At 36.9% G+C, this 27,670-nt stretch overlaps 1 protein-coding gene across 3 annotated transcripts in view; it reads right to left on the bottom strand.

The window, feature by feature from the left end:
* The window catches only part of SMG1 (SMG1 nonsense mediated mRNA decay associated PI3K related kinase), a 66,254-nt gene that overhangs the window by 6,698 nt on the left and 31,886 nt on the right, over nt 1-27,670 (bottom strand). For all 3 annotated transcript variants that reach the window (XM_064461798.1, XM_064461800.1, XM_064461799.1), the window contains 36 exons: nt 27,460-27,600; nt 26,946-27,145; nt 26,481-26,677; nt 25,625-25,792; nt 24,643-24,797; nt 23,418-23,563; nt 22,569-22,770; nt 21,641-21,750; nt 21,134-21,281; nt 20,613-20,772; nt 19,821-19,941; nt 18,904-19,152; nt 18,313-18,597; nt 17,165-17,309; nt 16,742-16,880; nt 16,212-16,442; nt 15,936-16,113; nt 14,953-15,114; nt 14,412-14,629; nt 14,055-14,209; nt 12,902-13,124; nt 11,701-11,947; nt 10,889-11,118; nt 10,088-10,336; nt 9,540-9,678; nt 9,343-9,452; nt 8,510-8,728; nt 7,911-8,101; nt 6,563-6,735; nt 5,901-6,180; nt 4,906-5,178; nt 4,536-4,770; nt 2,813-3,039; nt 1,447-1,597; nt 1,165-1,354; nt 461-930 (listed from right to left, as the gene is read on the bottom strand). In XM_064461798.1, coding sequence (XP_064317868.1) covers nt 461-930; nt 1,165-1,354; nt 1,447-1,597; nt 2,813-3,039; nt 4,536-4,770; nt 4,906-5,178; nt 5,901-6,180; nt 6,563-6,735; nt 7,911-8,101; nt 8,510-8,728; nt 9,343-9,452; nt 9,540-9,678; nt 10,088-10,336; nt 10,889-11,118; nt 11,701-11,947; nt 12,902-13,124; nt 14,055-14,209; nt 14,412-14,629; nt 14,953-15,114; nt 15,936-16,113; nt 16,212-16,442; nt 16,742-16,880; nt 17,165-17,309; nt 18,313-18,597; nt 18,904-19,152; nt 19,821-19,941; nt 20,613-20,772; nt 21,134-21,281; nt 21,641-21,750; nt 22,569-22,770; nt 23,418-23,563; nt 24,643-24,797; nt 25,625-25,792; nt 26,481-26,677; nt 26,946-27,145; nt 27,460-27,600 — 7,117 coding nt within the window. The remainder of the gene's footprint in view (nt 1-460; nt 931-1,164; nt 1,355-1,446; nt 1,598-2,812; nt 3,040-4,535; nt 4,771-4,905; nt 5,179-5,900; nt 6,181-6,562; nt 6,736-7,910; nt 8,102-8,509; nt 8,729-9,342; nt 9,453-9,539; nt 9,679-10,087; nt 10,337-10,888; nt 11,119-11,700; nt 11,948-12,901; nt 13,125-14,054; nt 14,210-14,411; nt 14,630-14,952; nt 15,115-15,935; nt 16,114-16,211; nt 16,443-16,741; nt 16,881-17,164; nt 17,310-18,312; nt 18,598-18,903; nt 19,153-19,820; nt 19,942-20,612; nt 20,773-21,133; nt 21,282-21,640; nt 21,751-22,568; nt 22,771-23,417; nt 23,564-24,642; nt 24,798-25,624; nt 25,793-26,480; nt 26,678-26,945; nt 27,146-27,459; nt 27,601-27,670) is intronic.

Below are 27,670 nucleotides of genomic sequence, written 5' to 3'. Positions count from 1 at the left end.
CAATGATGCAACAATAGAGCCGTGTGCTGGTATCCAGTTGAAGGTACACAACAGCATTTATCTAAAGCCTCAGAAGAACATTTTCAGAAGGGATACTGCTGCTATTTATATTTTTTCATGAGGCAGAGAGAAGAGCAAGGAGACAGTTAATGCATTAAAACTTTGAAGGAAAAGTACAGGAGGACATTCAGCAATGCCGATCCTCTGTTTTACATGTATTGACTTAAAAAAGAATTTATGCATTGCCACATTTGCATCTTATACAGCAGTTAGTCTTCAAAAAAATCTAATACTTTATACATTTACAGAATAATTTAAAACCAAAATACTTTGTCAAGTCTGTTAATGTACTCTAAAGCTCATTCAGCAAAATACAAAGTTCTTGTACTCAGACACAGTAACTAAAGCTCACTTCCCACAGACACAATTTGGAAAGAAATAACCTGCGTTGTGGTCTTACCTGGAACATGGCAATATGCAACTGTACTCTCTGAAGACTGGTCTTGCAAGATGAAATACTGGTTTCCAGTCTGCGCACTAGATCATGCTTCTTCCACGCTGTATCATATGAACTGGCTAATACTGTTGCCCTGTTCATGACCAACTGCGAGAACTTGCCAATTTGAATATTGTGCTCCACAGCTTTCTTGCACAGGTCATCCACAGAAACTTTGCTTTCTGCTCCAAAGTCTTTAGCCTCTACCTGAGCAATAATATCAACACCCAAAGCGCTGATGAAACTGCACAAAGTCAGCCCCAAAGCTTGATTTGGAAGGCCAATTAAAAGCTGTCTCACAAAGTCAGCTGTAAAAGCCTTGATCGGTTTGGCCATTTGGTCTTCACTAAAACAAGAGTTTCTGTAAAGGGCTTTCACATTGACAATTTGAACAGGTCCGTTTACTGCATTCTGGTCATCAAGTGAACTGATTCCTTTTAAAGGAAAGAAATAGTATTTTTTGTTATAAACAAAACATTTGATGCATCTAGAAAAATACTATCTGACTTAAATACAGCAAGATCACTGGAATTGACTTTTAATTTCTGCATACTTGCCATATATGAAAGGCAAGTTACAGCAAAAGCAACCATTTTACATTCTTCTCAAAAGGACATGGGATGAGAAGCGGACAGAGCAATGCTGAATGTTCAATAACATTTATTTACCTGACAATGTTTTAGAAAAGGTACCACAGAGCCTGAAAAATTCTTTAATTGTTTGCAGTCTCTTCAGAAAGAAAATTTCCTCTAGAACTTGCCGATTATTGTCATCATCAAAGAAGTTAACTTGGGTGCTGCGGGCCTCCCTAATTATGTCAATCTTACGCCAGGCGACAGGTATTTCCATCTTGTTTAGCTAAGCAACATAAAGGAAATAAATTAGTTCTGGTTTTATAAGACTTTATTATTCCTGACTCAAAGAGTACTCTGAAAAGAACAAATTCATACCTTTTCAATCAATAAACCAAATGCAGTTTCCACTTGAGCAAACATTCCATCAAAGGCTACCAAAAGCATCTGACCAGCTGACATTTTGGGAGTTTCATCAACTGAACCATTTCTTGGCTGAATTAGCTCACCATACTGAGCATGAAGTACTCTTAAAAAGAAAACAGACATGGTTTTGCTTAGTCTACAAGAAATAAATAAGATTTTCTCAAACTGATTGGTCCCACAGCTACACCAGATTGGAATTAATTTGCATCTGAACAAGGTGAAATTTTTGCAGGCTCTTCCCACCCTCCCTGCCCCACTTCGCACATGAATCCTAACGCTGGTCTCATAAGAACAGGTAAGGATACCATATAAGACAGGATTGTATTAAAGGACCAGCTACAAAGCTAAATTAAAGTACAGGTAGAGGACATAGACTGTACTTCCTATGAGCACGGTAAAAAAGTTATGATAGTAAGCAATGTCAATATCACCTCTCCTTTCTTGAAAACCAAGTACTGGCTTTATAACATACACAGATGACTGACTGAATGGAGCATGTGGTAAAAAGGTGGAGGATGAGGCCTCAGGTTATGGCCAAGATGGTTTAACAGCTTGCTGCTCCTGACAGGATGGTGTTATCCTCTCTCTCCCTTCCATCACTTTTGACCCCCAACCAAGAGCTGAGCAGGCTTGCCAATGGGCAAACCAGGAAGAAAATTAACCAAAGAGGAAAAAAAAGTAAGTTGTTATCAACTGGTGTAGCAGCTTTCAGCATACCACTGATGGAGCCACCATAACTGGCTCAAGGGAAGCAGAAAGACCACTACTTGTACTCAGCAGGAAGCTTTTGAATTGGCCTAGTTGTCTACCAAGCACTTCCCCAGAAAGGTTCTTTCCCATGTTACAAGATGCATAAGTCTTTTTGTTTGGTTGGGGTTTTGTTTGTCTGTTTCAGGTTTTTTTTTAATCAAGTCACAAATTCATTATGCAAAAGCTGCTCATCAACCTCCTGACAAAAGGAGTGCCATGGTTACAAGCTCTCCCTTTCACAGGTTCCTCCCACAAACTAACGGAGGAGTTGCTATTTTTAGCACCCCTTAACTTCAAACATAAAATCACAAGCATGTATTTTAGAAAAAGTTGACTACCAAAAGTCAACCTTAAGCAAATGTAAGTGTAAATTGCCATAGCTCTGTATTTCTACGCATACACGTGTATAAACGCACAGGGAGGAAATGTGTGCATTTTAGACACTGCACGCTTACTTCTTGAACGAGAAAAGCCTGTACATCAAATAAATATAATTTAGTCAAACTAATGTTCTGCAGTCTTCATTCTCTCATACCTGAACTAAAAAAAAAAACCAAACGTGATTTACCTTGCAACATCGATGTAATGAGTATGTGTTTCTTCCTCTAGTCCCATAGCAGCATTTCGTAAGTAGGCTTGAAGAGATTCAACCAATGTTTGCAAAGGGACTCCATCAGTTGTTTGTTCAATAAGATTATCTAATTCATGGAGCATACTTTCTAAAGTATACTCTCCTTTCATTAAGCACCTAAGTGCTTCAGGAAAAATGATCTGTCGGAAGTTAGAGTTCAATTCCTGTTGGGAAGTAATTATGAAAACATAAGAAATTTTCCCTCTCAAAAAGTATCATATGCAACATATTTCTCATTTGAGTATTACATCACCCTAGGGTAGACATTATCTAAAAGATAACATGATGGTGGTCAGGCAAGGGTCAAAATCTATTTTTATTTTTTTTTAAATTAAAGAAATCAGGAACACATTATACCGTGTACAAACCGAAAGGTTTGATATTTGCAAAATGTAGCAGCGACTGTCTCAATAACATCAGCAGCAATACCTTACAGCAATCCTCAGCTGAGGATTAGTGGTGCAGAGATCACACTTTGCCTATCAAGCTTGCCAAATTATGTAGCTTTTCTTTTCCATTACATAGCTACAAACGCATGAGTTAAATTTACTGAATTTATGATTTGCTAAACTGATTCGACTAGGCAAGGAAAAAGAATCAAAAACTTGCCAGATAGTGATTATTTTGCCAGAGTCCTATTCATGCCACAGAAATCAATGCAGGTAAGAAAAACAGTACCTTATGTGGCATAAAGCAATTTTCTCCAAGCAGAATGCATCAGAGGGCTAAAGGCAGCTACAGAAAGAACCAACCAATGCCCTGTCTCCAAAATGAGACAAGACACACCAAAACGATTAGTTTTCTTGACTGCCCAGTGAGCTACACATCTTAAGAGCTCACAGGGAGGAAAACAATGTATATGTGTGACAGATCTCAGTTGCGATGTAATGAAACTGCATGTTTGTTTCTGAAAAATTTATTAAATGTTAATACTTTGAAGAGCGAAGAAATAAAGTGATGGAAATCTCAGTGGGCTTACACAAATCGGTAGGAAAATTTTTCAAATACAGTACAGTGGAACCAAAGCCCACAAAAGTGCTATTTATGCCAGCCACAGTTTATAAACCAGCATCTGCAGCAGATATTCTACTCAAGCTGCACCTAATTTTTTTCACTTCATTAAAGTGGAAACATTTCTAAGACAAAATTATAAATGTGTTTTCCTCCTTCCCAACCTTGGGGATACAGGCCTGTAAAACAGGTTTTCAGAGTTTGTTTCAAACTACTTGTTTCAGGTGAAAATAAGTAAGGCTTAGCAGGAGCAGAAAACAGAAAGAGCACAAATTAAACAATTTGGAAGTTGTTCTGGACTGCCAGCAACAGAAAAAAAGAATGAAAGCAAGACATGAAGCTGGCATGTCTATATATCTGACACTAACTTTTCTTATGGTTACTTACTTGACAGCAGTTTTTACAATTTGTCATCTATAGATCAAAATTGTTTCTTTCAACCAATAAAAATCTAAGTGGCAGTAACAAATGCCTGTTCAGCTCAGCCAAGTACAGCAATCAAGACTAAGGTCCAATAAAAAAAGATCTCAGCAGCATCATAAACAAACTTTTAGCTGTTTAAGGAAGAAGTTGTTAAGAATGGCTTAGCTGGAGTCTTATAGAAGGCTGGGGATGAGGAAAGAAAAATTAACATAAAAGTAAGTGTCACCTGAAGTGAGATGTATACTCCATTCGCTAAATGAACAGCTTCTGATGCTTCAATTGGGTTAGGAATATCCAAGTCCTGGGGTACAAGATGACACTGCTTCAGCAACTGCACAAGGCAGGTAACATTCCCACTCATGCTGCAAAGCTCCTCCAAGAACCAGGCTCCATCTCTTGAAGTCAAATCAACCAGTTGCTCTCCAGCACTAGATGCTGCACCTTCCATCATCAGATTTCGCCTAGATGAATTATGACACTTAGTTAGACAACCTGTGTGCTGCTGCATTCTCCACAAAATTACATTGCTTGAATATTCCTTTTATGTCATCTCAAACATGAACACATACAAAAAAATGTCACACAAGGCAACTCACCTTGTCAGCGCACAAAGAGCAGAGATGATAACACTTGCTAAGCTCAGTGAGCCCTCCTCTCCATTTTCATGAAGGAAAACTTTTATGCAACGTTCAATTTCTTTCAGCTGCTCTTCACAAACAGGTACAGTAACTGCCTCCTGTTTCAAGCGCTCCACCTGCCTGATAAGTCTGTTATTTATATCTGCTGCATAGCGCTGTAGAGTCATTTCTGTAGCGGTTATGAACTGACACATACTTGGAGGTGGTTGAGGAGCATATTGCATTTCATACCTGGTAAAGCAAAAGTACAATGACAAAATTCTTCCTTCTCAAGTGCTAGCAAACTGCATTCTGCTCTGCGGGTAGGAAAAATACTCTGCATTTGGACAGTTCCCACATCGCCTGCTCCATATCAACTCTCAGTATCACAGCCATTGATGGCTACCCTAATGACACTTTCATAAAGCCTTAGAACACACCATGTTTCATACCTATTTGCAAGGACAGAAGACAGTAGTCCTTGAGGTAAAGGATGAATAGAAGATAAGAAATAGGAAGGAAGCAGGTTCCAGTGTAAATGCTTGAATATAATCTAGATCTTGTAAGCCAAGCAGTAATAACACTGAAATGGCCTGACTTTAGAAGAAAAAAAATTGCTGGAAAATCTGCTTTAATAAAAAAAATCTTTAGTAGACTGAAGTGATTTTTAAATACTATGTTTCTAAAACCCCTAAATACCACTGCCCTAAAGCCACAAACATAGTTCTTCATTTGTTCATTACAGGGCAACTTTACTTGGTTTTCTTTTTGCAGTACAAAGATTAAACTCTGGAACAGTATTTTTAAAACAGATTTTCATCTTTTCTCCAAACTTCTGCAATTACAACTTAATCTTGTCTTGTTTTATAATTAGGTCAGTCCTTGCAAAAGTATTGATTTTAATTAGAAAATTAAAATCCTGAACTAGCTTGAAAATTAAGTTCTTCAAACAATCCATTACTCTGTCAACTTACTTCCTAAAGATATCCTGACAACGCTCTATTGTCATGTTACAGATGAGTTCTTCCATCCAGGTTTTCCATTGCTCTATTCGGTGCTTCTGAAACACAGCTTTTGGATACTGAAGAGCTACCGTTGCATAGTTGTGCAATTGTTCAAGACAACCACGTAACACAGATCTTCTCTGCTGAAGAAAAGCACCAACTTCCCCTTCCAGTTGTTCACACTGACTGATGAGATGTGCCTGGCCTGCGTTTTGCAGAAATGCTGTTGCTGGTACATAACTCGGAGGACCTTTTAAGAAAGATGGTTAAAAATTAAAACATATCTCTGAAGCACATTTTATAGCATACAAATCCTGAGTATTAACATATTTTCAAAAATATTCTTTACTTGTGATAAAGGAGGCATGGAGAATTCATATCGAGAATTCCGAGCACAAGTTAAGAGAATAATCTTATGCCCAGCTAGGGTAAGACAGACAAGTTCCTTCAGAGAGCTTGGCACAGAAACCTTGAAGTGCTCTAAATCACCCTTTGAAGAACCCCCTTTCTTTTAATTTATTATATACAGGTCTTTCCTTGCCTGTAAGGTAGGGGATACTCATAGTGCCTCCTGATACTAAACTCTAGTTATGTTCAAACCATAAATAAACCCCACAAATGCTATTTTATACCTAGGTCCATTTGTGTGCTAATTTCTTGAAGAAGACTTGCAAGTTGCGTTGCCTCTAAATTACTGAAAGCAGTTTGGTAATGTGTTATCCACTGCTCAAACTCATTCAGCTTCACCTGGATTGCTTCCTGGACAGCTCTTTGTTGAGACTGCAACTGTGTGTGCTCAGAATACCTGAATTATTGAAGCCAAAGAATCAAGTAAGTACTACACAGGAAAAAATACTTAACTATATTGAACACAAAACCATATTGAAAAATACAACTACCTTCTTGACCAGAAAATGAACACATTCTCACCAATTACATACAACTTGTATCAGGAATAGTGTGGCCAGCAGGAGCAGGGCAGTGATCGTGCCCCTGTACTCAGCGCTGGCGAGGCCGCACCTCAAGTACTGTGTGCAGTTTGGGGTCCCTCACTACAAGGAGGACATGGAGGTGCTGGAGCGTGTCCAGAGAAGGGCAACAGAGCCGGTGAAGGGTCTGGAGAGCAAGTCTCATGGGGAGAGGTTAAGGGAACAGGATGTTTAACCCAGGGAAGAGGAGACCTTATCGCTCTCTGAAACTACCTGAAAGGAGGTTGTGGCGAGGTGGGGGTTGGTCTCTTCTCTCAAGTCACTAGTGATAGAACAAGAGGAAACGGCTTCAAGCTGCATCAGGGGAGGTTTAGGTTGGATAACAGGAAAACTTTCTTTACTGAAAGAGCAGTCAGGCATTGGAACAGGCTGCCCAGAGAGGTGGTGGAGTCGTCATCCCTGCAGTCGTTTAAAAGAGGTGTAGACGTGGCACTTCAGGGCATGGTTTAGGAGACATGGTAGTGTTGGGTCGACGGTTGGACTTGATGGTCCTAGAGGTCTTTTCCAACCTTAATGATTCTGTGATTCTATAATTAATTGTTTTCCTACAAACTAATGAATGCATGTGCGTATTCATGCAATTCTGAAACCCTTGATCAATTTTAAATAAACTTGAAAAATAATGAATTAGAAACTTAGATGAAAGGATTTTTGTGCTATTTATCAGTAGCTGCATTTTGTGGATTAATTTGATGGGACATCACATTCCGCACATTCTGTCTCTTGCCTTGAGGGTCAAGTGTGGAACACTGACTAGCACAGGTCAAATTGATGGAGTTTGAGGCGTAGGGCATAGGTAAGATTATTCAGTAGGAAAATGGTTTCAATAGTTACTCTGTACAAGGAATTACTTGCTTATTCTAATAGCTTTTACCCAACTATTAATCGGTCTCATATATACATTTCTAACATTTAACTTGTAAGTACATTACTAAACCACCAAATGTGTTGAACTGCAAGATTCCCGACAGAATTCCTCGCTCCTCTGTACCTGTGTTGAAGTGTGTGAGAGGGATGATCCACTCCTTCTGCACCTTCCAGAAATTCTATCTCCTCCAGTAGTTTTCCTTGCAACTTTTCTACATCTGTCAGCTGCTCTTGCAGGTTCAGATACTCTTCTAAACTACTGTCCAATTTTGGCAGCACAGCAAGCATTTCATCTCTATTCTTAAACCAGTTAACCTATAACCAAGACGTAGATATTATAGAACTGGACTTAATTCAAACAGGTAAGAGAAAGTAACATACGGCAGCACTTAATCCTTCAGTGATGTTGTTCATCTAGGGCTACTTCCAGTGCTACAAATGCTAAAGCTTAACAGACATTATTTAGAATACTCTCTAAACCTCTATTTTTATTCCTCTAGCCCAGATTCAGGCAAAACATTCAAATGTGTTTTAGAATTCAACACACAAAACTAAATACTTGTAAGCACTTCCTCAATACAAACTCAGTTTAGCTCAATATAATTTGTGAACTATTTTTAATAAATGACCACCTCTTCCACCACCCTCACAATGCAAATAAATGAAGTGAAAGCATAGGGCCTACTTTGGTTATAAGCCAGAAAATTACTATAGTAAACTCACCTTTATCTCAGCCACTCTTGATGAAAAGAGACTACGTGTAATATCTCTTTCCATTTCTCTTTTGCTTTGTTTGTTTTCAGCCTGCTGGCCACCACCACCATAAACAGCTCCAGCAAATCCTGCTTCACCTCCTGCTGTCCAGTCCACCAGAGGATCATAAACAAAAGCTTCAAGCAACGTAAGCAGAGTCTCTCTCCCACGCCGCATAATATGAAGGACCTGCATCATATTTGAAACAGACTCATTCTGATCTTGCATTATCCTTGCAGAACAGTGGAATTTTAAATGCAAAATACTGCCTGTACTTAAGTACAGAAATTTGTAACTTATCCGTAACCACTATCAATACAGGAAGAACACCACAGCATATACAAATGCAGCTAGCCTGTAGTAACATCACTGAAAATGAAGATTGCATTCTAGCCTTCCAAACTGTAGCAACAGACACTTGAGGAAGAAAGCTCTCCTTTGTCCAGAGCTTATTTCTTTTTAAAAACATATCTGTCATGTTTATAAAGGTGCGGACCTGAAGAAAGAGGATAAGCAAAACTTCACAAAAGCGCTTCAGGAAAAACAAAACATTTTACATCTAGAGCTACAAGTCCCTCTCCCTGATGAACTGTAGTTGTATCACTACTTGCACATGTATTTATCTGACATTCTTATATTTCTTAAATACCTACTACAGGATGTAATCTAAAGTAAGTCCAACTGAAATCACAGCAGAAAATGTGAAGGCTTTATAAATTAACAGCAGAATGTTTAACAGAAAGGTTCTAAGACAGTATTTGGCAACTGATAGCCCTCAGTTTTCTGCAGGTTTCTTAACTTACCTGTTCACAAGAAAGCCTGAAAACCCCTTCTACTCCTGTCACTCCAAGTGCTGTTTCAATATTGTGCGTCATCCGGAATGGAACCTTCTCTGGTACCCTAAGGCTTTTCCCTTTAAGATAAAAATTTAAGTTGTTTCTTTTAATTACCAAGAAGGGAAACCTTCTATTTGAATATCATATAGCATTTTTTAAATTACCTTTTTCAAAGCAAACATTATAATCTATGTGGACAACTTCTCCTGTAGTCATATCTATAAGAACATTATCCAGATGTCTGTCTCCAAGACCAATGATGTAGCCAACCATGGACATAACTGCAGTGGATCTTGCATACGACTTTAAAGAGAGTTTCAGGAAAAAATTATTTGTGGGAATCCTATGCCAACACATTGGAGTGACTACCATCTTAAAACATTTTAAGTGTAAGACAAATCAAAACCAACTTATTCCAAGCTGTATTCTATTTGTTGTCTGATATCATCTTACAAGAGTTTTCATGTCTTAGGCTGATAATCCTAGTTCAATAATGTAGAGTTATCAGGTGCATACCCATTTTTTTATTCCATATGGTACAACTGCATCATTTCCTGCCAAATACTAACATTTCCTGTTACATGAAACTTCTTCAGTCCTAGCTCACCTAACTCAGGAGTACCATTGTTTGAACACATCCCAGGCATTTGTTGCCCCTCATCCCATTAAAAACACATCCTTTCAAAGGGAAAATATATTTGTTGTAACTCACCTGTGTAACTCTCCACCATTCATCCGGTGTAGTACATGATGACCAGAGCTCCTTAGCTAGGAGATTTGGGGGAGTTGCTTCCATCAGTTCTTCTAGAACAGCCCTCATAACATTCAAGGGCCAGTCACGACGTGACACATCAAGACTAAGCCCAACCGCCTTTAATGCAGGTCCAATTTTACTGTAGTAAAGTTCACTAGGTCTAGGCACTATTCCAGGATTCTGAGGAGTCTGGTAAGAGTCCTGAGCCTAGAAGTAAAAATGCTAGTTTATATATTGAAACTCATTACCACAGAAAAGTATCCCAAATTCAGTTTTGGTGAGAATAATACGACATCAACTTCTCTGTTGAGGATGACTTTTACAGTGCAGAGAATTCTTCAAAACTCGATGGGTAAGAAAACCTAAATAAACTGAAAATACATTGCTTTAGCCTAACTCTACTCTTACCAAGGTCAATTTCAAAAAACCCTGTATTTAAAATGAAATGAGAATGAGATGTGGAACTAAACTAATTTTAACCAAGGTTAACTCTATTTGTGCAAAAATAGTTCTCCTTGAATTACTATGCCAGAACAGCGTATTTGTTACATACTGTAATATATGTAATATATATAACTACATTATGCAATTTCATTGTCATTTGGTGAAATCCCAAGAGATATGAATACACAGAACCATTCTGCATGATTATGAACAAAACACAATATGTTTAAGACTACATTACTTAGAACTAGAACACAAATCAGAATAAGCGTTTCCCTTTGAATTGTCCTAGCTGACATAAACCATAGTTGTTACCTTTTGTGCTTGTAAAGCTGCTTCTCGCTGTTGCCACCGCTTGTAAAGACCAAACAAAGGTGTAGCTCCATCCACCCACTGGATCAAACCTGATCTTGTTCCCAGAGGCGTCACAGAGTAGTGCCTCGCATGGAACCTTGGTGTCTCTTGACGGTTAATGGTAGCAAACATTGTGTTCACAATTGATAAGAATTGCATGATTCTTTCATCTAGGTGCAAGTCTTCTAAACCTGTCATAAATTTTTGTTTAAAATTTAGTTTCTAGATAAATAATATTCTCTTAAAGCCCCAAAGTTAGTGGTTTTTTTTAAATCTTACTTCATTTCAGACTATGAATAGCTTTTTAAATTATGCAGAGTAAGGATGAGATGTTCAGCCTAAACCTAAAGTTTTACATAGCATTTACCTACTGAAATCACCAGTTTATGACAGCTCTGTTAGCGGTACACACAACAGTTACTAACATAAGACAGAGATCTTTCCCTTTAGAGACTCCATGCTTTCCCTGAAAGGTCTCTTCTGGGTGCTACCTTAAGCTTCTGGAAAAGTGGATCCAGCTAATCCTATCAGTATTCAAGCAGAACACTGTTTCTGATGCAACCCTTATAAAGAAGGGATCTGAAGCACCCCTGACTTACAGCTTCACAAAGCTAAAATCCTCAAAAGTGTATGGTGAAGCATGAGGTGGGAAAGACTTTCTCTCCATATCATGCAGGCAGAGAAAGCAAAAGTTGCAATGATGCATCTTCCCAACTAATATTTTCTGATTTATAACAGACAGTAACTCATCGGAGAAAATTTCAATTTCTTACCTTTGAACAGGTAGGGATAGTTCTTCCCATCTGAACCCAGGAAAAGCAGCTTTTTAGGTTTGGTTTTGGTAGGCAGAATTGTGATGGTGCTGCCCACACTCTGAATTGTGACTGTGTCTCTGGTAGATACTTCTCCAGGAAGTGCTATTTCAGTGCTTATCATGGCAGCCAACCAAGGACTGATTTCTTCAAGCCGTAAAAGGTAACTAGCCCGTTTCTGTGCTCTCTGCTGCAAACTTAGCATAACCTATTGCAAAGAAATGTTTTGGTTTAGGTTAAAGTTCACCTTGACAGATAGCATAAAAAAATAAAATAAAAAACCAAACATCAAAACAGACTTAACGGTAGTCGTCATCTTAAACTACCTTTCATTCTTGCCACCCTACCAATCCATTTATAGCTTAGGATGAAGATGACAAGATCTAAAACACATCCTTTATGCAGCAAATATACCCTGCCTGGTGATACGCACCCAAGTCACAATAAATCAAACTCCTCAGGAGGTTTGCTCCTGCATTTAAAAATATTTGAGCTGTGGTCAAAAGCAGCAGCGTTCAGCAACCTCCTGTTTATGTATCTGCACGCTCGCTTGTTCTGCAAAGCAGAAGGGGAACTACAAAAAAGAAAATAGTCTATTTGTTTGTAAAACCTAGGTTCTGTCTATCACGACTTTTAAAAACCACCAGGTTGCTCTGGATATCCAAGTGAATACATATTTTGCTTTTCCTCAGACCTGTAAAAAACCTAATATGACAAGATCACATAATTGAATAACAGAGTATATTTGGGAAGGGTTGATCATTTGAAGGTTGCTGCACAGCCTAAGAACTACACTTAGACAACCAGAGTACCAGCTAGTTCAAATTTAAATCCACTAAACTTGGATGGCATAGTTTCAGAAAGACAGTTAAAGCCCTCTGCCCCCAAAACTGACAGATCTCAGACAGCAGAAGATTCAAGATTTGGAAAAAAAAAAAATTCATTGGGTAGAAATGCAATAATGCAGTCAATAAGACTTGTTACGGAGACAACAGTTAACTTTGCTTTAGTGTCTAGCATGCCTGTGGTGATTGCTGAAGATAGACTGCAATCTTGATATGCAAGAGAAGAGCAAGAGAATACTAAGGAGAGGGTCAAGCACATGGTGCAGCAAGAGCATCAAGAGTCTCTACATTGTACTCTTCGTCTGTGCATATAATACCTCTTTAAACGGGAGCCAGCTGCTTCCAGGTTTAGCAGGATTCAAAGGATTCTTAAGTTTCTCTAGTGCATTTTCAATTGCATCTCCATAGTTATCCTGAAACCACTTCTCATGAGGAGTTTCTGCAGGAGCTGCAGTGATGCTCCGTACATGTTCCAAAGCAAATACAATGGGCTTCATTAGAGCTGTATGCTTTTCACGCATGATTGCTATTTTCTCCTCTCTAGTAAAAAAAATAAATTTCCTCTTAACTCCATAAAACCAAATTACTTCATAAGCAGAGCATTAAAATAGGACTGCAAATGAGACATCTAACAATTCCCGAAAACAGTTACACATCTCTAAAATAAGGACTTCAAGGATGACTGTATTAAAAGGAAGAGTATTTCATGCCACATTGAATGCATGTTCTGCTGAATTTTTTTTTTGTTTGTTTTAGAAACTGAAACATTTGAACTTGGCTTTTCACCACTAGAAACACTGAGGAAAAGCTCAGAGAGCTCAAACCACCCTAAGCAACTATTTCCTTTAACAAAAGAGCTCCTAACCACTACTTCCTGAGGGTGTACCACACTATAAGGAAGGGGAAGAGCACAATTCAGATCGTGCTGTCCTCCCATTCCGTGTCAGCCCTGACTGTAGAATTCAAGAGGTGTTAAGCTTAGCCATGTTCACAGTGAATGGCTTTGCTCTTCCACAAATCTATTCACAGAGAACCCAGATATGAGAGAGGAAAAGACTTGCTGAACACTGAAAACCAAAAGCAGATTAAGATGTTCTGTTTACCCCAAATATCTGTATTTGCAATAAACTCCAAACAGATTACATCCTTCAACATCTTCAGACTTAAGAAAAACCTTGAAATGAAGAACTATAGAATCCTATAATCCACAACTTAATATGCGTTGGGTCCTAACACATCATTACTAAGGAAATCCCAACATGGACTCACACAGACTGTTGTTGTCTCATTTGATTAGAGTACTAGCTGCAGCATCAAAATGCTCTTGAAATAAGGTCACTGGCTTACAAAGCAGCGGCTAGGATAGTATGAATTCAGGAGCAACAACACTGTTAATCAGTTTGAGTCTATGCTTCCCCAAGAACAAACAATTGATATAATTATCACTTGAATTATTCAAAAAAGACATACTTCCGTAAAGTGTTGTTATTTTGGACCCTCTTGACTTCGTCTTCCAGTTGTTGAATCCTTCTGAGGACATACATGTGCTGCTGCAGTAAAACTCCCAACCAAAGTTCATCCCAAAGAACTGTAACTCTGCGCAGCTCAGCCACTAGCATCTGAACCTGTATAAAAGAAATTAAGATTCACTTTTAATTAAGAGTACTAGTATTAAAACTTCATGTAGATGAACAACTTGGAAAAAAAAAGGAAAAAAAAGCCTGACAGCAAAAGATGCACTAACTTTCAGAGGGTCTACCAACAAGATATATAAATTACTTTGTGGTTCAAATAAAAGCACAAGTAACATACATTTGGATTATTTACCTGCAATACCATCGTTGGATTTGCAGCAGATAGTTTCTCCACAATTTTGCTGTAACAATCTTGCATCATTGCTTGATCTTCATTTAATCCAACTTTTGTGTCATCTTTACTACTTTCTTGAGAAGCTGGGGGGCTCCCTCCATCACATTCACCACCCAACAGTTCTTCTCCTTGAATATTACCTAGCAAAGTAGGGATGGCAGAAGGCAGCTTGTTTCCTAAATTAAAAACAGATGTTAAAATATTAGCTACACTGTTCTGGCCTCAAAAGATACATCACTCAATACTTCATTTAGCACCTGGTCCCACGTTACATTACGTACTGGCAAAGTATATGATGATAAAATTGAGAAAACTAACTTATTTGCCAAACTGGTAAAGAAAGTATCAGAGTTGGGGGGGGGGTGGGGGGGTGGGGGGGGGTGGGGTGGGGGGGTGAAATGGGACACCAAACTCCAAACCCTCAGTATTATTTTACCCAGTATATAAAAAAAATATATAAGTTAAAGTGTATTTGAACATTCATTTTTTTTCTCCATACCTGAAGTCTGGGATTCACTGCTAAGTGAAATGGTACCCACTATTGCAGGATATAGTATGAGATGAGGAGAATCTTGAGCCACTCGACACAGTAAGTTGCAAATACTCTGACGAACATACACTTCTGGGTGATTAAGGCGGGAGAAAAGCTGAGGTATAATACCTTCATAAATGGGAAAAGAAAATGTGCCGGTTCATTTCATTTCACTTCAAAGGATGCAGAATTTTATTTTTAAAAGCATGCTGATTTTGCTCTGGGAGAATTGTAAATGTCTGTTTTCCTAATAAAAACTTCCTCTAAATAACTGCCTTTCACAGTACAGGCAATAGCTTATTTTCTTCTAGTATTCAAATACAGGTAACATCAGATACAATATATCAATCCTTTAATCAAGCACTAGGAACTGAGTTTTGCACGTTGCATCTGTTACATAATTTTTCAAAAATAAAGAGGAATCTCTTTAATAGTTCTTGAAGTAGTATATAACTGGATGTTTCACAAGAAAGTACAATTTTGCAATAGTCTGCCCCCTCTTCGGCTGCCTTCCACACTTCAACTCAATAACCTTTTGTGGGAAAGTCCCTGAGCAACCAGAACCAGCAGTGTAGTAACAAACAACTACTTCTGAGACATCTGGCTTTAGCCACACATCTTTCTCTCAACTGCATTTCAAACTGTAGCTAGGGAAAAAACCATCCCTTTTTTTAGGGTGGTAATATAATGTAATACCTCAAACTACACCTCCTTTCTCCTTTCAATGTGTTAAGGCAGGGGAGGGAAGGGATCTGAAGCTGTGCCACTCATCTATTCTAACGTCAGAATGCATGCCAGACTTGAACACCTTTAATGAAATTTAGTAAAATACAGGCTCTCTTTCTGCCATACTTAAAAATGTTATGAAAGTGCAATGAATATATTTTTTTCTAAATACAAGCAGAAAGGTATCAAAATGAAATTTTAACAACTAGATAACAACTATTTACCTCTCCAAGGAGCAGTAGGTGTAGTTTCTAAACCGTGTTCTAGATACTGTCTAAGTTCTCCAGCATGTTTCACAAGCAATCGTAACAGTCTTAGGGTTGCCATCACAATAACATCATCAGTGCTCTGCTCAGAAGTATTTCTTAAGTGCAGCCTGGGATCATCTTCATCAAGCAGAACCTTGAAAGAAAGAAATACTCCTCTAAGCTAAGTATATCATTCATATCATCGTTTAGAGAAGTTCGTAACTGGATTTCCTCAACAGAACAAACACTAACCTGACCAGCATTGAGTTTGAGAAAAGTAAAGTATGCACTGCAGGAGAGTTTATAGAGACTGAAGATTCTGTCTACAACTTTCCTCCACACTTTAATTAATCCTTCTGTTGCATTTTCATCAAGTTCTGAAAGCCAGGGACAACTTGTTAGTAATTGACGCCATATAACATCCACCATATCATCTTCTTCATTGTCTTCATTTTCGGTGATTTGTAGAGTCATATCTTCATCCTCAATGCAAATGAAGAGAAAAGAGATTTGATTAAGTCCTCCAACAATTTCTACAAGCAATGTCAGTTCCTAATTCAGCTTTTGTCTAGGCAACTCATACAACTGCATAACTTGAGCATATTATTATAGTCCACAGACAGATGTGTTACCATTTAGCTAACAGATGGTTTTTAGAGAACTCTTATATTGTCTGAATTTTAATTTAAAACATTTACAAGAATAATATGAATCACAAGTAGAGGAAAAATAAGGTTCACACTGAAGTTGAACACTTTTTAAGCAAGCAAATTTACACTTACTTGAATCCCAGCTGGACGACACACTGCCTGTCCAAGAATCCCATAGATTTTCTCTTTATCTTCCTCTGCAATGTTGTCTGGAAGCAAGTTCTGAACCTCAGATTTTTCCCGGGGCAGCAGACGAACACCTTCTCCCTGACTGTAACATTTAATGAATTATTGATCCCCAGTATATTAGCATTCGTAGAGCTACTGAACCCATTAAGACTGTATATACAAAACTTCTTGAAGGAAGAAATCTTCATCCTTATCTCAGAATTAAGCTTGCTTTTCTTACAGGAGGCAAGTGGTCAAGAGAACATTAAGTTCTCTGCTCACATGTAACATTGGACCACAAAGAACAGTAATCATAAGTACAAAGCCAGGGTTTACCTTAAGAAAACGAATTGTGAAGTATGAATTTAAACATTAGGATGAATTTACCTGGCATTATCAACTACTTTCCGGCCCCATCTATAAGCCCAACTAGCCAGGGCTGCCCAAGACTTTGCTACTTCAGGTGCCTGTACTGAAGACAAATGATACAGCTGTCCCAAGATGAAGTCAGGTTCTCCAACTCCAATATTTACTGTGATGGGAAAAAAATAGAGCAATATATGTTACGGTGTAAAACCTACTTCTAATTTCCTTAACATAGAAAATAATTCAAAACCATAAGTATGTAATATATTTTTTGGTCAAGTTAGTACCCAAGAGTGTAAAATTTTCTGAAATGCAATTGTTTTTCAGTTCCAACACTGGCTGCAAAACAAAGACCTGTTTTTCATTTGCTAACAACCACTGCCGATACTCTACAATTCCTTTCTCTTTCACAGAAAGATGGAACTGAAGCAAGAAACTCATGATCTCCAAAAGAGCAAGACGCTTCAGAGAGCAGACATCTGTAAAGTACCCAGGGCTGTGTGTGTGTGTGTATGTGTATATATTGATTTTCTTCACAATCAAGTCAGAAAGCACCTACTACTTAACATCCATTAACAGTTCTAAAGTAATTCTGACTCTGCAAGAGAGGAAATAAACCCATGCTTAAGCGGAGAAAGAACTTCATCTTGACATTTGAAGAAAAGTCTGCCAAAAATTGGGAATTAGAGTGCATTTTGTGGCAACAACAGAAGTGTTCAAGTTAAGTATAGATTAATCATGAGAAAACCTGGAGGTAACTGCTTTTCACACATATTAGGGCCTTCAAAATATAAACCCTGTCAATGCTTTATCTGAAAGATCTCATTCAAACCTTAGGAAATACAAGAGTTGAAAGCAGACAAAAGCGTGACAAAATTTTATTATTCTCCTCATAAAATAAATGCATCCCAGTTTCTTCTTCAGGCCACCATCACTTGAATGAGAAAAATGTGACAGAAATACAACATTATCAATATTAAGGTGTTTGGTTTTTTTTAACTGCGTATAGTTACCTTTTGCATAAAATACACACTGTTTATACATGTATTAGGAAAACAAATACATGAGTGATGGAGCATTTAGTCTTTGTCAATGTAACTGGTGCTATCCCTCAGTGGAATCATCAGTAACTAATTTAATAAAAAGAATAAGAAGGAGAACAAATCTACCTGTAGATTCACTTTCAATCCTAGGATATTCTTCTTCTAGTGTATTAACAGCTGGGAGATCAATCAAATTATATATGTTTTTAGACAAGGTAGACAGACCAGTGTGATTCTGCTGCTGTCGAGCTCTATATACTTGTTTCAACTGTCCTGAAATCTCTTTCCATTCTGCTTGAATCCATTTCGCCAGCGTGAGAATAGATTTAGCGACTGCATATTCAGCTTTGGCAGATTTGCAAAAGGATATGGCACAAGAACTCAGCATTTCCATGGCATGTGTTGATTGACCTGCGCATCATGAAAAGTGTATCTTCAGTAGAGCATTAACTTTATTCAAAACACTTATTATGAAATTCAGCATATTTAGATACACCTTGTAACAATATATTTTCACAAAGAAAATTCTCTTTTGAATTTAAAAATTACAAGTAAGTAGCGACTTGTGTGAAAACACTCCCAGACTGAAACAGTTAACAGGATGAAATCAGTTCCTAATGATACTGTCCTATGATGATTTCTTCAAGGTCAGGGGAATTAGCCTGGTTATCAGGACAAGTAGCTCAAGTATCTACAATGTAATCAGAAAATTCTCACCTGCTGTGTATAACAACTTTGTTTTCTCAATATCAAGTTCAGGACCCCATTTTTCATCTATCTGACCTGGTACAGACAATTTTTTAAAGTGCTGGACTAAGTCTTGTGCAGTGGTGGTTTTTCCTAGCTGAACTTCGCTGCACTGGGCAAGCAGTCGTGTAGCTAGAGCAATATTTCCTCGCTTCCGTGCAAATTTTGCTGCTGTTAAGCCCAGCTCCATTAGATGGCTTTTAATTGGGACTGTTGGTTCTGAAAAAGAAAGCAAGATATTGTAAACAAAGTATTAAACAAACAATAATTGCACCTGGGTTATACAGATAATTACTGCCCAATGTGTTCTGTTTATGGCCATGAGTCAAAAATTGCTCAGCTCTTTTGTATTTCCTAACACCTCCTTCAGAAATTTAGATGACTTCATTTCTGCCTAGAATATTTATATACCCCACCTGAAACAAAAAAAATATATATAACCATAAATTTTCTGCTGGGCAAGAGTAATTTTTTCCAATATAAACATTCTTCTTAACTAAAATCTACTTGTCCCCTGATACAACTTCCTTTTCTCCCATTACTTCTTATCATACTACACATCTAAATGGCTTTCATAACTGTTTCGTGAACCATTGTTAAGTGTTCAAAAGTGAAAGCATTTAAAGCATGACCAAATGAGCAAGTAAAGTGCTATTAAGAGAGTATAGAACTGCCAAGTATCTCCGAATAAAGTCTTTTTCTTTTTAACACTGTCTACACTGTAGTAGTAATTGAGACCCCTAGTCTTAACCTAAATAACCAAAACTTGGCCTTTAGAAAGTAATCAATCTAAATAATAGAAAAAGACACAGCTACTGCTTTCAGCCAAAGATTTAAGTTCAAATTCTGCATTTCTCTTCATAACACTAAAGTAAGAGCTTATATACCTTTAAGTTTTTCCATCAATTGATTCTGGTACACTGTGTACCTCAGTGCATGCATCCATGGCCTTACATCATGCTGTTTACATGACCTCAAAGCATCATTGAAGAGAGGTATAAGACAGTCCTGAAAGACACACAAGTTGCACGGTCGTCATGAAAGACATCTTTACTAAAATGTACTTTCATTTATTAAAACCAAAGACAATTTCAGTGCAGAGTATACATTCTTATTTGTATTAGTAGCCATCCTTTATCATGAAATATGTTTTATGCAACTCTAGAAAAATATGCTTGATTTTGAGAGGACAACACTAAGAATAACTCAAAATCAAGCAGAACTGTTTTCTGAACAAAATTATTAGAAATCAGAACTGTATCATTCATGCTGGTTGAAGTTTGACATTAAGTTTTTAACAGCTGAAGTGATTGGTTTTTGATAAATATTTTTTGAAGTTACTTTTAAAATAAACTGTGTGTTACATAGGAATAAGTGTTACAATGTATTTCCAGAATGTCACCACTTCTCTAAAAATCATCTACCAGTAAAACCTAACATACTGTAAATGTAATTGAAAGAGATGATGTATTTGTAACTATAGAAAGAATTCTCCAACAGACATGTAAATGTAAAAAAAACTGGGTAAAGGCATGTTAGGAAACAAAATGAGGTCTTTTTACAATATCATTAACCACATTAACCACAATCAAAACAATGTATGTTCTATATTCAATACATCATGACATGACATGGAGAAAGACATTGCTCCAATTTGCGTTTTAAACACACAGACATACCTCTGATGTAAGCCTGTTGGATACAGTGTTTTCCAAAGCAGAAGAACAATACAACTGAAGAGTGCTCAACACTGGTAAAGACTGAGACACAGTGAGTGTGGAAAGTCTTAAAGGTCCAATAGCGATTCGTGATGTTTGCTTTAAGTACTTAATAACATTTCTGAAATGAATCACAACATTCTTGTTAGCTAGACTTCAAGAGTAAACAGTGATATCAAAATTACTGAAGAAAAAGCAAATTCTACATCTTCAAAGAAACTGAAAAATTCTTGCAATATCATGTACGTTACAGTATGACACTTTAATAAAGTGACAAGAAGCAGTACTTTATCAAAGAACTACATAACCTCCAAGCTAAACATCATCTTATTTTTCCTCAGTAAGCTTATAACTCATAACAGCTAAAACTAGTAGTGAACTACCATAGATACATACAAAGCAGAGTATGCTTTTCAAAGTTACATTTAACAACTAGAACAGCTTTTCACAGTATATTACATTCACAGCATATTTCAACTTACTCAGATATTGACTGCCACTTTTGTTCCTGTTCTATGTGGTTTACAGCTGTTGCCAGACATACTGAACTTCTCAAAAGCTGTACTTCAACTGCTTTTTGAAGTTCTCTTGGATCAGGACTTAGCATATTAGGAAGGAGCTTCTTCATGTCTACATAGAGATTAAACAATTGAATCCAGTTAGAACTGCCAAATTTTATCAAGTGTCACCATCTGAGAATGCGTTTTTGAAAGCAAGCAAGTTTGAAAAAAACTTTTAATAAATATAGTATTCAATATATATTTGTATTCATATTAGAAATTCATGATAGGTTACTTATAAACAAATTACCTCTAGAAAACACACTTGTATCAACATTTAGAATGACAACTGCCATCATTTTGAAGTTCAGTTCATATAGGTTATGGTCAGTCCACTGAACACAAACTGCATTCAGAAGTTCCAGTGTCATTTATAGACAGATACATGAAGAAATATTTACTTTTGTATTTAAAGTAATGCATTTATACCTATTTTTTCTTTGGATCCCCCTGCAAGTAGGTTGATATTTTCTCCTGGTAATAATTCTAGTTGTTCAGTGCATTCAGTAAGTTGTCCAGACTCAAAGCTGCTCAAAGATCTGCAATTCAATGTTTATAGTTTTATTTTCACATTTCTTACTTCATTCCAGTTGTATAACTTATACAGCAAAAAAGACTAAAGCCTAACTCCAAATCTTACAGAGCACTTATGCTTAATTCTAAGCAAAAATCCCAATTTTCACATAGATCAATACAAGGCAATAGTACTGCACCAAATGGATAAATTCAAGCGAAAGGAAAACACCCCTCTCCAGCTATGAAGTTTTTCATATTATCACCACACTATATATAATACTCTTCTACCATAGCAAGAAAAAGGTAGACTTTGGAAAAGTTCAAAAACAAACAAAAAAACCCCAAAACTTTCCACGTCCTCCTCTAGGCACAGAAAAGCAAGTTTGGGGGCAGAATTTCATGAGGCCATGGTTTCAACTCTTCAGTTTACATGAAACCAAGACTTCAGAAATACTGGAACGTTGTGCAGATCATAGATTATATAAATTTATATTGCTTAAGAACCCAAAGCAGAAAATTAACTTTTCTTTTTTCCATTGTCCTATATTGGGAAATAATTTGGGCATTTTGCAGAACTACACAAAAAAGGCACTGAAAGGTTAAGAGACTTGATGGCTCAGAATACAGAAGACTGAAAGGTTCAATATTCTTGTTGCTATCCACTGAAGAAGGAATTATCTAAGTAACTGCAATAGAAGAAAAAAATTCAGCATGTGAAAACTCCCCTTTCTTATCATGCCTTTATTTCAATTACATCCAGTTTCTAAAATCCATAAGGAGTATTTCAGTTCTAAGATATTGAACTCTAAGGTACTGCTGAATAAATTAATTATATCCTTACTTTATGTAGTTAAAATCTGCTTTCAGATTGATTGAGGTATTGCTATTGCTTTTCTTCAAGTCATGGACCATATTTTGCCACTCTTGAACAGCAGACCAGTCAGCAATGGAAATATAACATTCACATGCTTTGTTACCCAAGTAGTTTATAACTTCAGGTGAAGAGTCACTTGGCTTAGTCAGAACAGTTTTTCTAGTTTCTCCTGTGAAATGAAAAAATAGTATATGCATTTAAATATATATTTTTAAATAGCAATTCTATTACTCAAATGTATTTTTCTAAGTCTTTTGTAAAGAAAAATATTTTAAAAATAAAATAGTTCTATAACATTCACAGTATTCTTCCACTTATATTTCTTTTTTTTTAAAAAAAGAACCTTTTCAAAGGAAGTTTTGGAAAAATTTAGTCCATATCTGTGTAAAGAAGCATCAAAACAGGAAAACAGAATAATGAAATTGAGAACAGAGAAGGTCCCTTTTCAAAGAGGAAATAGAATACTGCAACAAAGTCTCAGTAGTTAAAAAACAGTAACTAGTGCATTTATGATACAATTATGTCATAAATACTAAGCCTTAAGCTACAATGATCTAAAATAATTTAGAATTAAAATAGTAAATTACAAGATATTTTTGTTTCATTCAGCTAGACCTCAGTATTGCAAACCCTCGTATCTACACATTATATTGGTTTCAGTGGCATTAAGCAGTGCAGTTTAACTGCAGACAGAAACAGGTTTTGTTTTAAGAATTAGACACTATACTTACAATGGCTATATCACTGAATTTTCTCATTTTATGCACATACAGTTAAAATTGTATATCTCTTAAAAAGAAAACAATAAATACTGACCATTCAAGGAATGCTTTGGGCTTGCATTATTCACACTGTTTGAATTGGCCAACTTCAGAACAGTTTTGTCAAAGCCTGTTATGCAGCAATCCACTCCTGTCATGGAGCACAGGTGCTCCTGGTATTCCGCAGTTGCTTTTTCAAACCTTAAATAGTTTAATATCTTAGTCAACATTTTACAGAACCAGTTTTCTTTTTTGGTAGACTATATTTTAAACATTTCTTTACCACAATACTCAAAAAAGTTCACGTGCCACCTTCAGCAGAAGAAAGGGATTAACACAGAATACAAGTTTACTGGCTGAATTTCCAGGTCATGGCATAGCATAAAAGCTTTTCCAACCAGGTTTTAATGGAAACTTCAAACCAAGTACAGACTGAAGGAGACAAATTAGTTTTATTTTTGACTGTCACACTTTTTACCTGAATGAGTAAAGCCAAATACTGATTAACTACATATCATCGAATACACGATTGTAAAGCTGGGTCTAGGGCAACAATTCGCACCTCAAACTTGACATTTCTAAGCTTCTCGCATATTACAAAGCTGCACATTATTTTAAGAAATCTTACAAAAATGGGAAAAAGTTATAAATATAAAACCCCTTTTTAGCTTATTTTGTTTGGGGATTTTTACATGGCAGGTAAACAATGAAAGGTGTCCCTTTTTCATTTCATACAGAAGAAGGGATGTATTCCTTTAAGGAGATGAAAACACCAAAATGAAGGCATACCCTATCTGGAACATTGACCCACTTATTTGTATCTGCAGCCAAAGATTCTACTTCAATAGACGTAGAAGCCACTTTTTCAAAGCTGAACTAAAACTGCAAAGCATCTCCCTCGGAGTCCCTCTCTTGGCAAACTGTAGCAGGTAATCAGATCACACCATTGGTCAGAAACTTCATTAGAAAATAATTAATAATATTTTGCAACGGAAAATTAAATACAATATGAAAATAATAATGCTGCATATGAAAAACTTCAAAAACAGCTTAGGAACACCATTTATATTCAAATCCTGGTAATTTAGTTAAAACTAGAAGTTAAAATACCTAATCCATCCAGCATCTTTAGATATCTCTGAAAGATACATTGACTTTAATTGACATGGAAATTAGATCTGTAGCCTTGGTTCATGCCACAGTTTAAAAGATTCAGAACTATGGCTAAGAAGGATAAAAATATCCAAGTCTGTAACACCCAGTTATCTGAGAAAACTTACCGTCCTTCTGCTTGTTGAGCTACAGAATTGATCCAGGCAAGACTCTTCCCAACTACAGCAGAAGACCAGACAGCGATACCCTGAATAGCTTCAGGACAGTGAAGCTCACACAGTGCCTCTACCAGCATCATAATTGTCACTTCCAATTCATTTCCCTAAAACCAAACCAAAAGCTTTATTTAACAAATCTCATATAAAATAAGAGCTGTATACATGGTTAAATACTTGGAAATGATAAAGCAATGTTCCATTATACGCATCTACAAGAGAAGTGCTCTGCATACCTATCCGTTGCACTGCTTTTGGAAAAGCAGGGGAGCTAAGGGAGAAGCGTATGCTGTGAATCCACATCAATAGTTAGCAATCACTATGTGATAGTCTATACCTATGTAAGTGTGAGAATTCATAAATAAGCAGGAAGTAATAAATATCTACCAAACATCCTTTCTTAAAATATTTAAGCATATCAAGTCATGTACTGAAGAAACCATTCAACCTTTTAAGAAGGCTTAACCACTTCATCCACGCATCCCACCCCTGCACTTCTGCCAGTTACCTACAGAGGAAGGATACACACCCTCATGATACAACCCCCTCCTGCTCATAGCCCCAGGTAAGCAAAGACACTACATTACCAGAAGCTTGGGAAGGCCTCACACTAATACAACAGAAGTTTCATAAGGTTTAAGCAGAAAGTTCTGCTTAAAAAGAAATTGCTCAATTCAAACCGTGAACAAACTATAGCATTCGTTTATGTATAGTATTTGACCACATGTATGCAGTACATCTTTATCTCCAACCTACAGTATCACTTAACCACAAAAGTCTGTCAATATAGAATATGAATTTAAAATGTGGCTTTAAATAATGCTATCTTTTACAGACCAGTTGGTTTAATAACTACTGATTGCCTTAGCTTAGTTCTTTTAGAATATTATGGGAAGATTTTTGCAATAGTCTACACAGTTTGAAAAGAAAGTACCTGAGAGATACTAGTATTAGTTTTCATTTCTGTAAGTAAATCAAAACCATGCCTGACTGTCACAGCAGGCTGGCCAGCCAGCAATCCAACTCTCATGATGGAAAGCCTAATCCGCGTTAGCCAATCTTGGCACGTTTGACGGTTAGTATAAAAGAACGTCCTGATAACCTTTAAAGACAGAAAAGAGAAGTTTTACAATACCATTCATATGAATCAAAGTAGTTACATTAAGTACTTTATAACAATCAGAGTCAGGATAGGTTTCTTTTCTCCAGCTGAGTTTTCAATTGAGAGATGAAGAAACGGGCAAAATTCTGCATCTTTAATTTTATTAATGCAGATGGTCTGAAATCATGCACAGCACGCAACTAGCCAGGCACACTGGCAAGCTAAAAATCTTGAAATGAACTGACTGTAAATCATATATTACTGTCATGTCAAAGTCTAGTAATTAAACAACTTATTTCAACAGTGAAGAATGTTTTGCAGTTAGGAGTACACAAAAGGGTATGTTTATAAACTACAGTATTCCTCAAAAAGCAATTTAAAGCCTCAAATAATTGTGTTACTTTATAACAGGACTGCTGTCAACCTACACATAAGTAACTGCTAAAAATCAGAGGTACTACAGACTTGCTTGATTTGTACCACTATACAAGCTGGAACTCCAGAAATAAATCCTGTTTTCATGTGTTCTCTAGGAATAAGTCAAAGTCGAAGCCAGACAAATTAGGAGTCTCAAACTTTGCTTGAGTTCTTCTTCTTAAGTTCCATGGTTAAGATCTGAACAACCCTGGAAACACTGTTCATTCAGCAGACTGTTTCAAGTATCATCAGCACCGTAAGACAGACAAACCTTGGGTGGAGAGGTAAGGGCATTGGCACATCCTTCATAAGCATTGTACATCAATTTTTCCAAGTTCTCCAGATACTGTAGAAGGAGAACAAGCCTAAGCTGGTTGCTACTGTGTCCTTCATCATTGTCTGCAGTAGTCCACTGGCTAACATCTTGGTCAGGATTTAATGTATGGGCTGCAAGACTCCTAATAATACCTATACATTTTACCAAAACATAGAAAAAAGGTTAACAGACAGTATTTTATTCAAATATCAAGGGATAGCAAAATCTCTCAATAGTTAACAGTAGTTATGCAACCACTTTTCTGCCATTGCAATTCTTGATGCATCAGTCAAAAACATGCTAAAATCTACAATTACTGAAAAATAAAGCCATTGTGCTTCTTGCCTTGGACATGAAGCTCTTTGCTGCACAGTCTTACCAAAAAAACTCCATGAAAATAAACTATATTTTTTATATTACCTTCAATTGTTTGAAAAGTGTCTTGGGCTCTACCCAGAGGAGTTCGTAACTTCGAAAGAACAGTAAACTGAGCTGCTTCCCAAACAGCCCATTGCCAAAGAACAGCATCAGTCTTCAACAGATTACGAGGGATGGTTGGCTGATCTCGCTTATCTAGTCTTTGACAGCTATAGAATAATCTTTCTAACCAATTATCCTTCCTGAAAGAAAACATCAGTAGATTAACACAAGGTCATGTGCTAACAAGTTTATACTGCACACACTTTGGTTCCCTATTGCTCTCAAACACATCTCCCATAGGACTGTCTCCAGCAGCAATGTACATAGGCAAATATGCAAAAAAGGTGCATATTTGAAGATATTTATAAATACTTAAAAAGCAGTATAAAAAATAATTGAAGGTAAAACAATGTAATTTGTAAAGATAATTACAGATTTTAAACTAAATATAGCTTGGAGTTGTTTACTATAAATTCAACATCTACGTATTTCAGTATTAAAAGGAAGTTCTTACCCAGTTCGGTGAGAGTTCCCGTACAAAATAAAACTAATGACATCAGAGAAATCCTGCGGGTGGAATGTATTACTTGGAGCTTTGCTCATATGACTTCTTATAGCCAAAGAAATTTCTTGTATTTCTGTGTGGGTACGGTTACTGCGGGAAAAGGGGACGGGGGAAACAACCCATGCTATAATATACTTGAATAAATCAAAAGAAGTTGTGC

This window comes from Phalacrocorax carbo, chromosome 10, assembly GCF_963921805.1.
Source record: "Phalacrocorax carbo chromosome 10, bPhaCar2.1, whole genome shotgun sequence".
Lineage (NCBI taxonomy): Eukaryota > Metazoa > Chordata > Aves > Suliformes > Phalacrocoracidae > Phalacrocorax > Phalacrocorax carbo.
The sequence above is the reverse complement of the archived record's forward strand: the minus strand, read 5'-3'. Positions and strand labels throughout refer to the sequence as shown.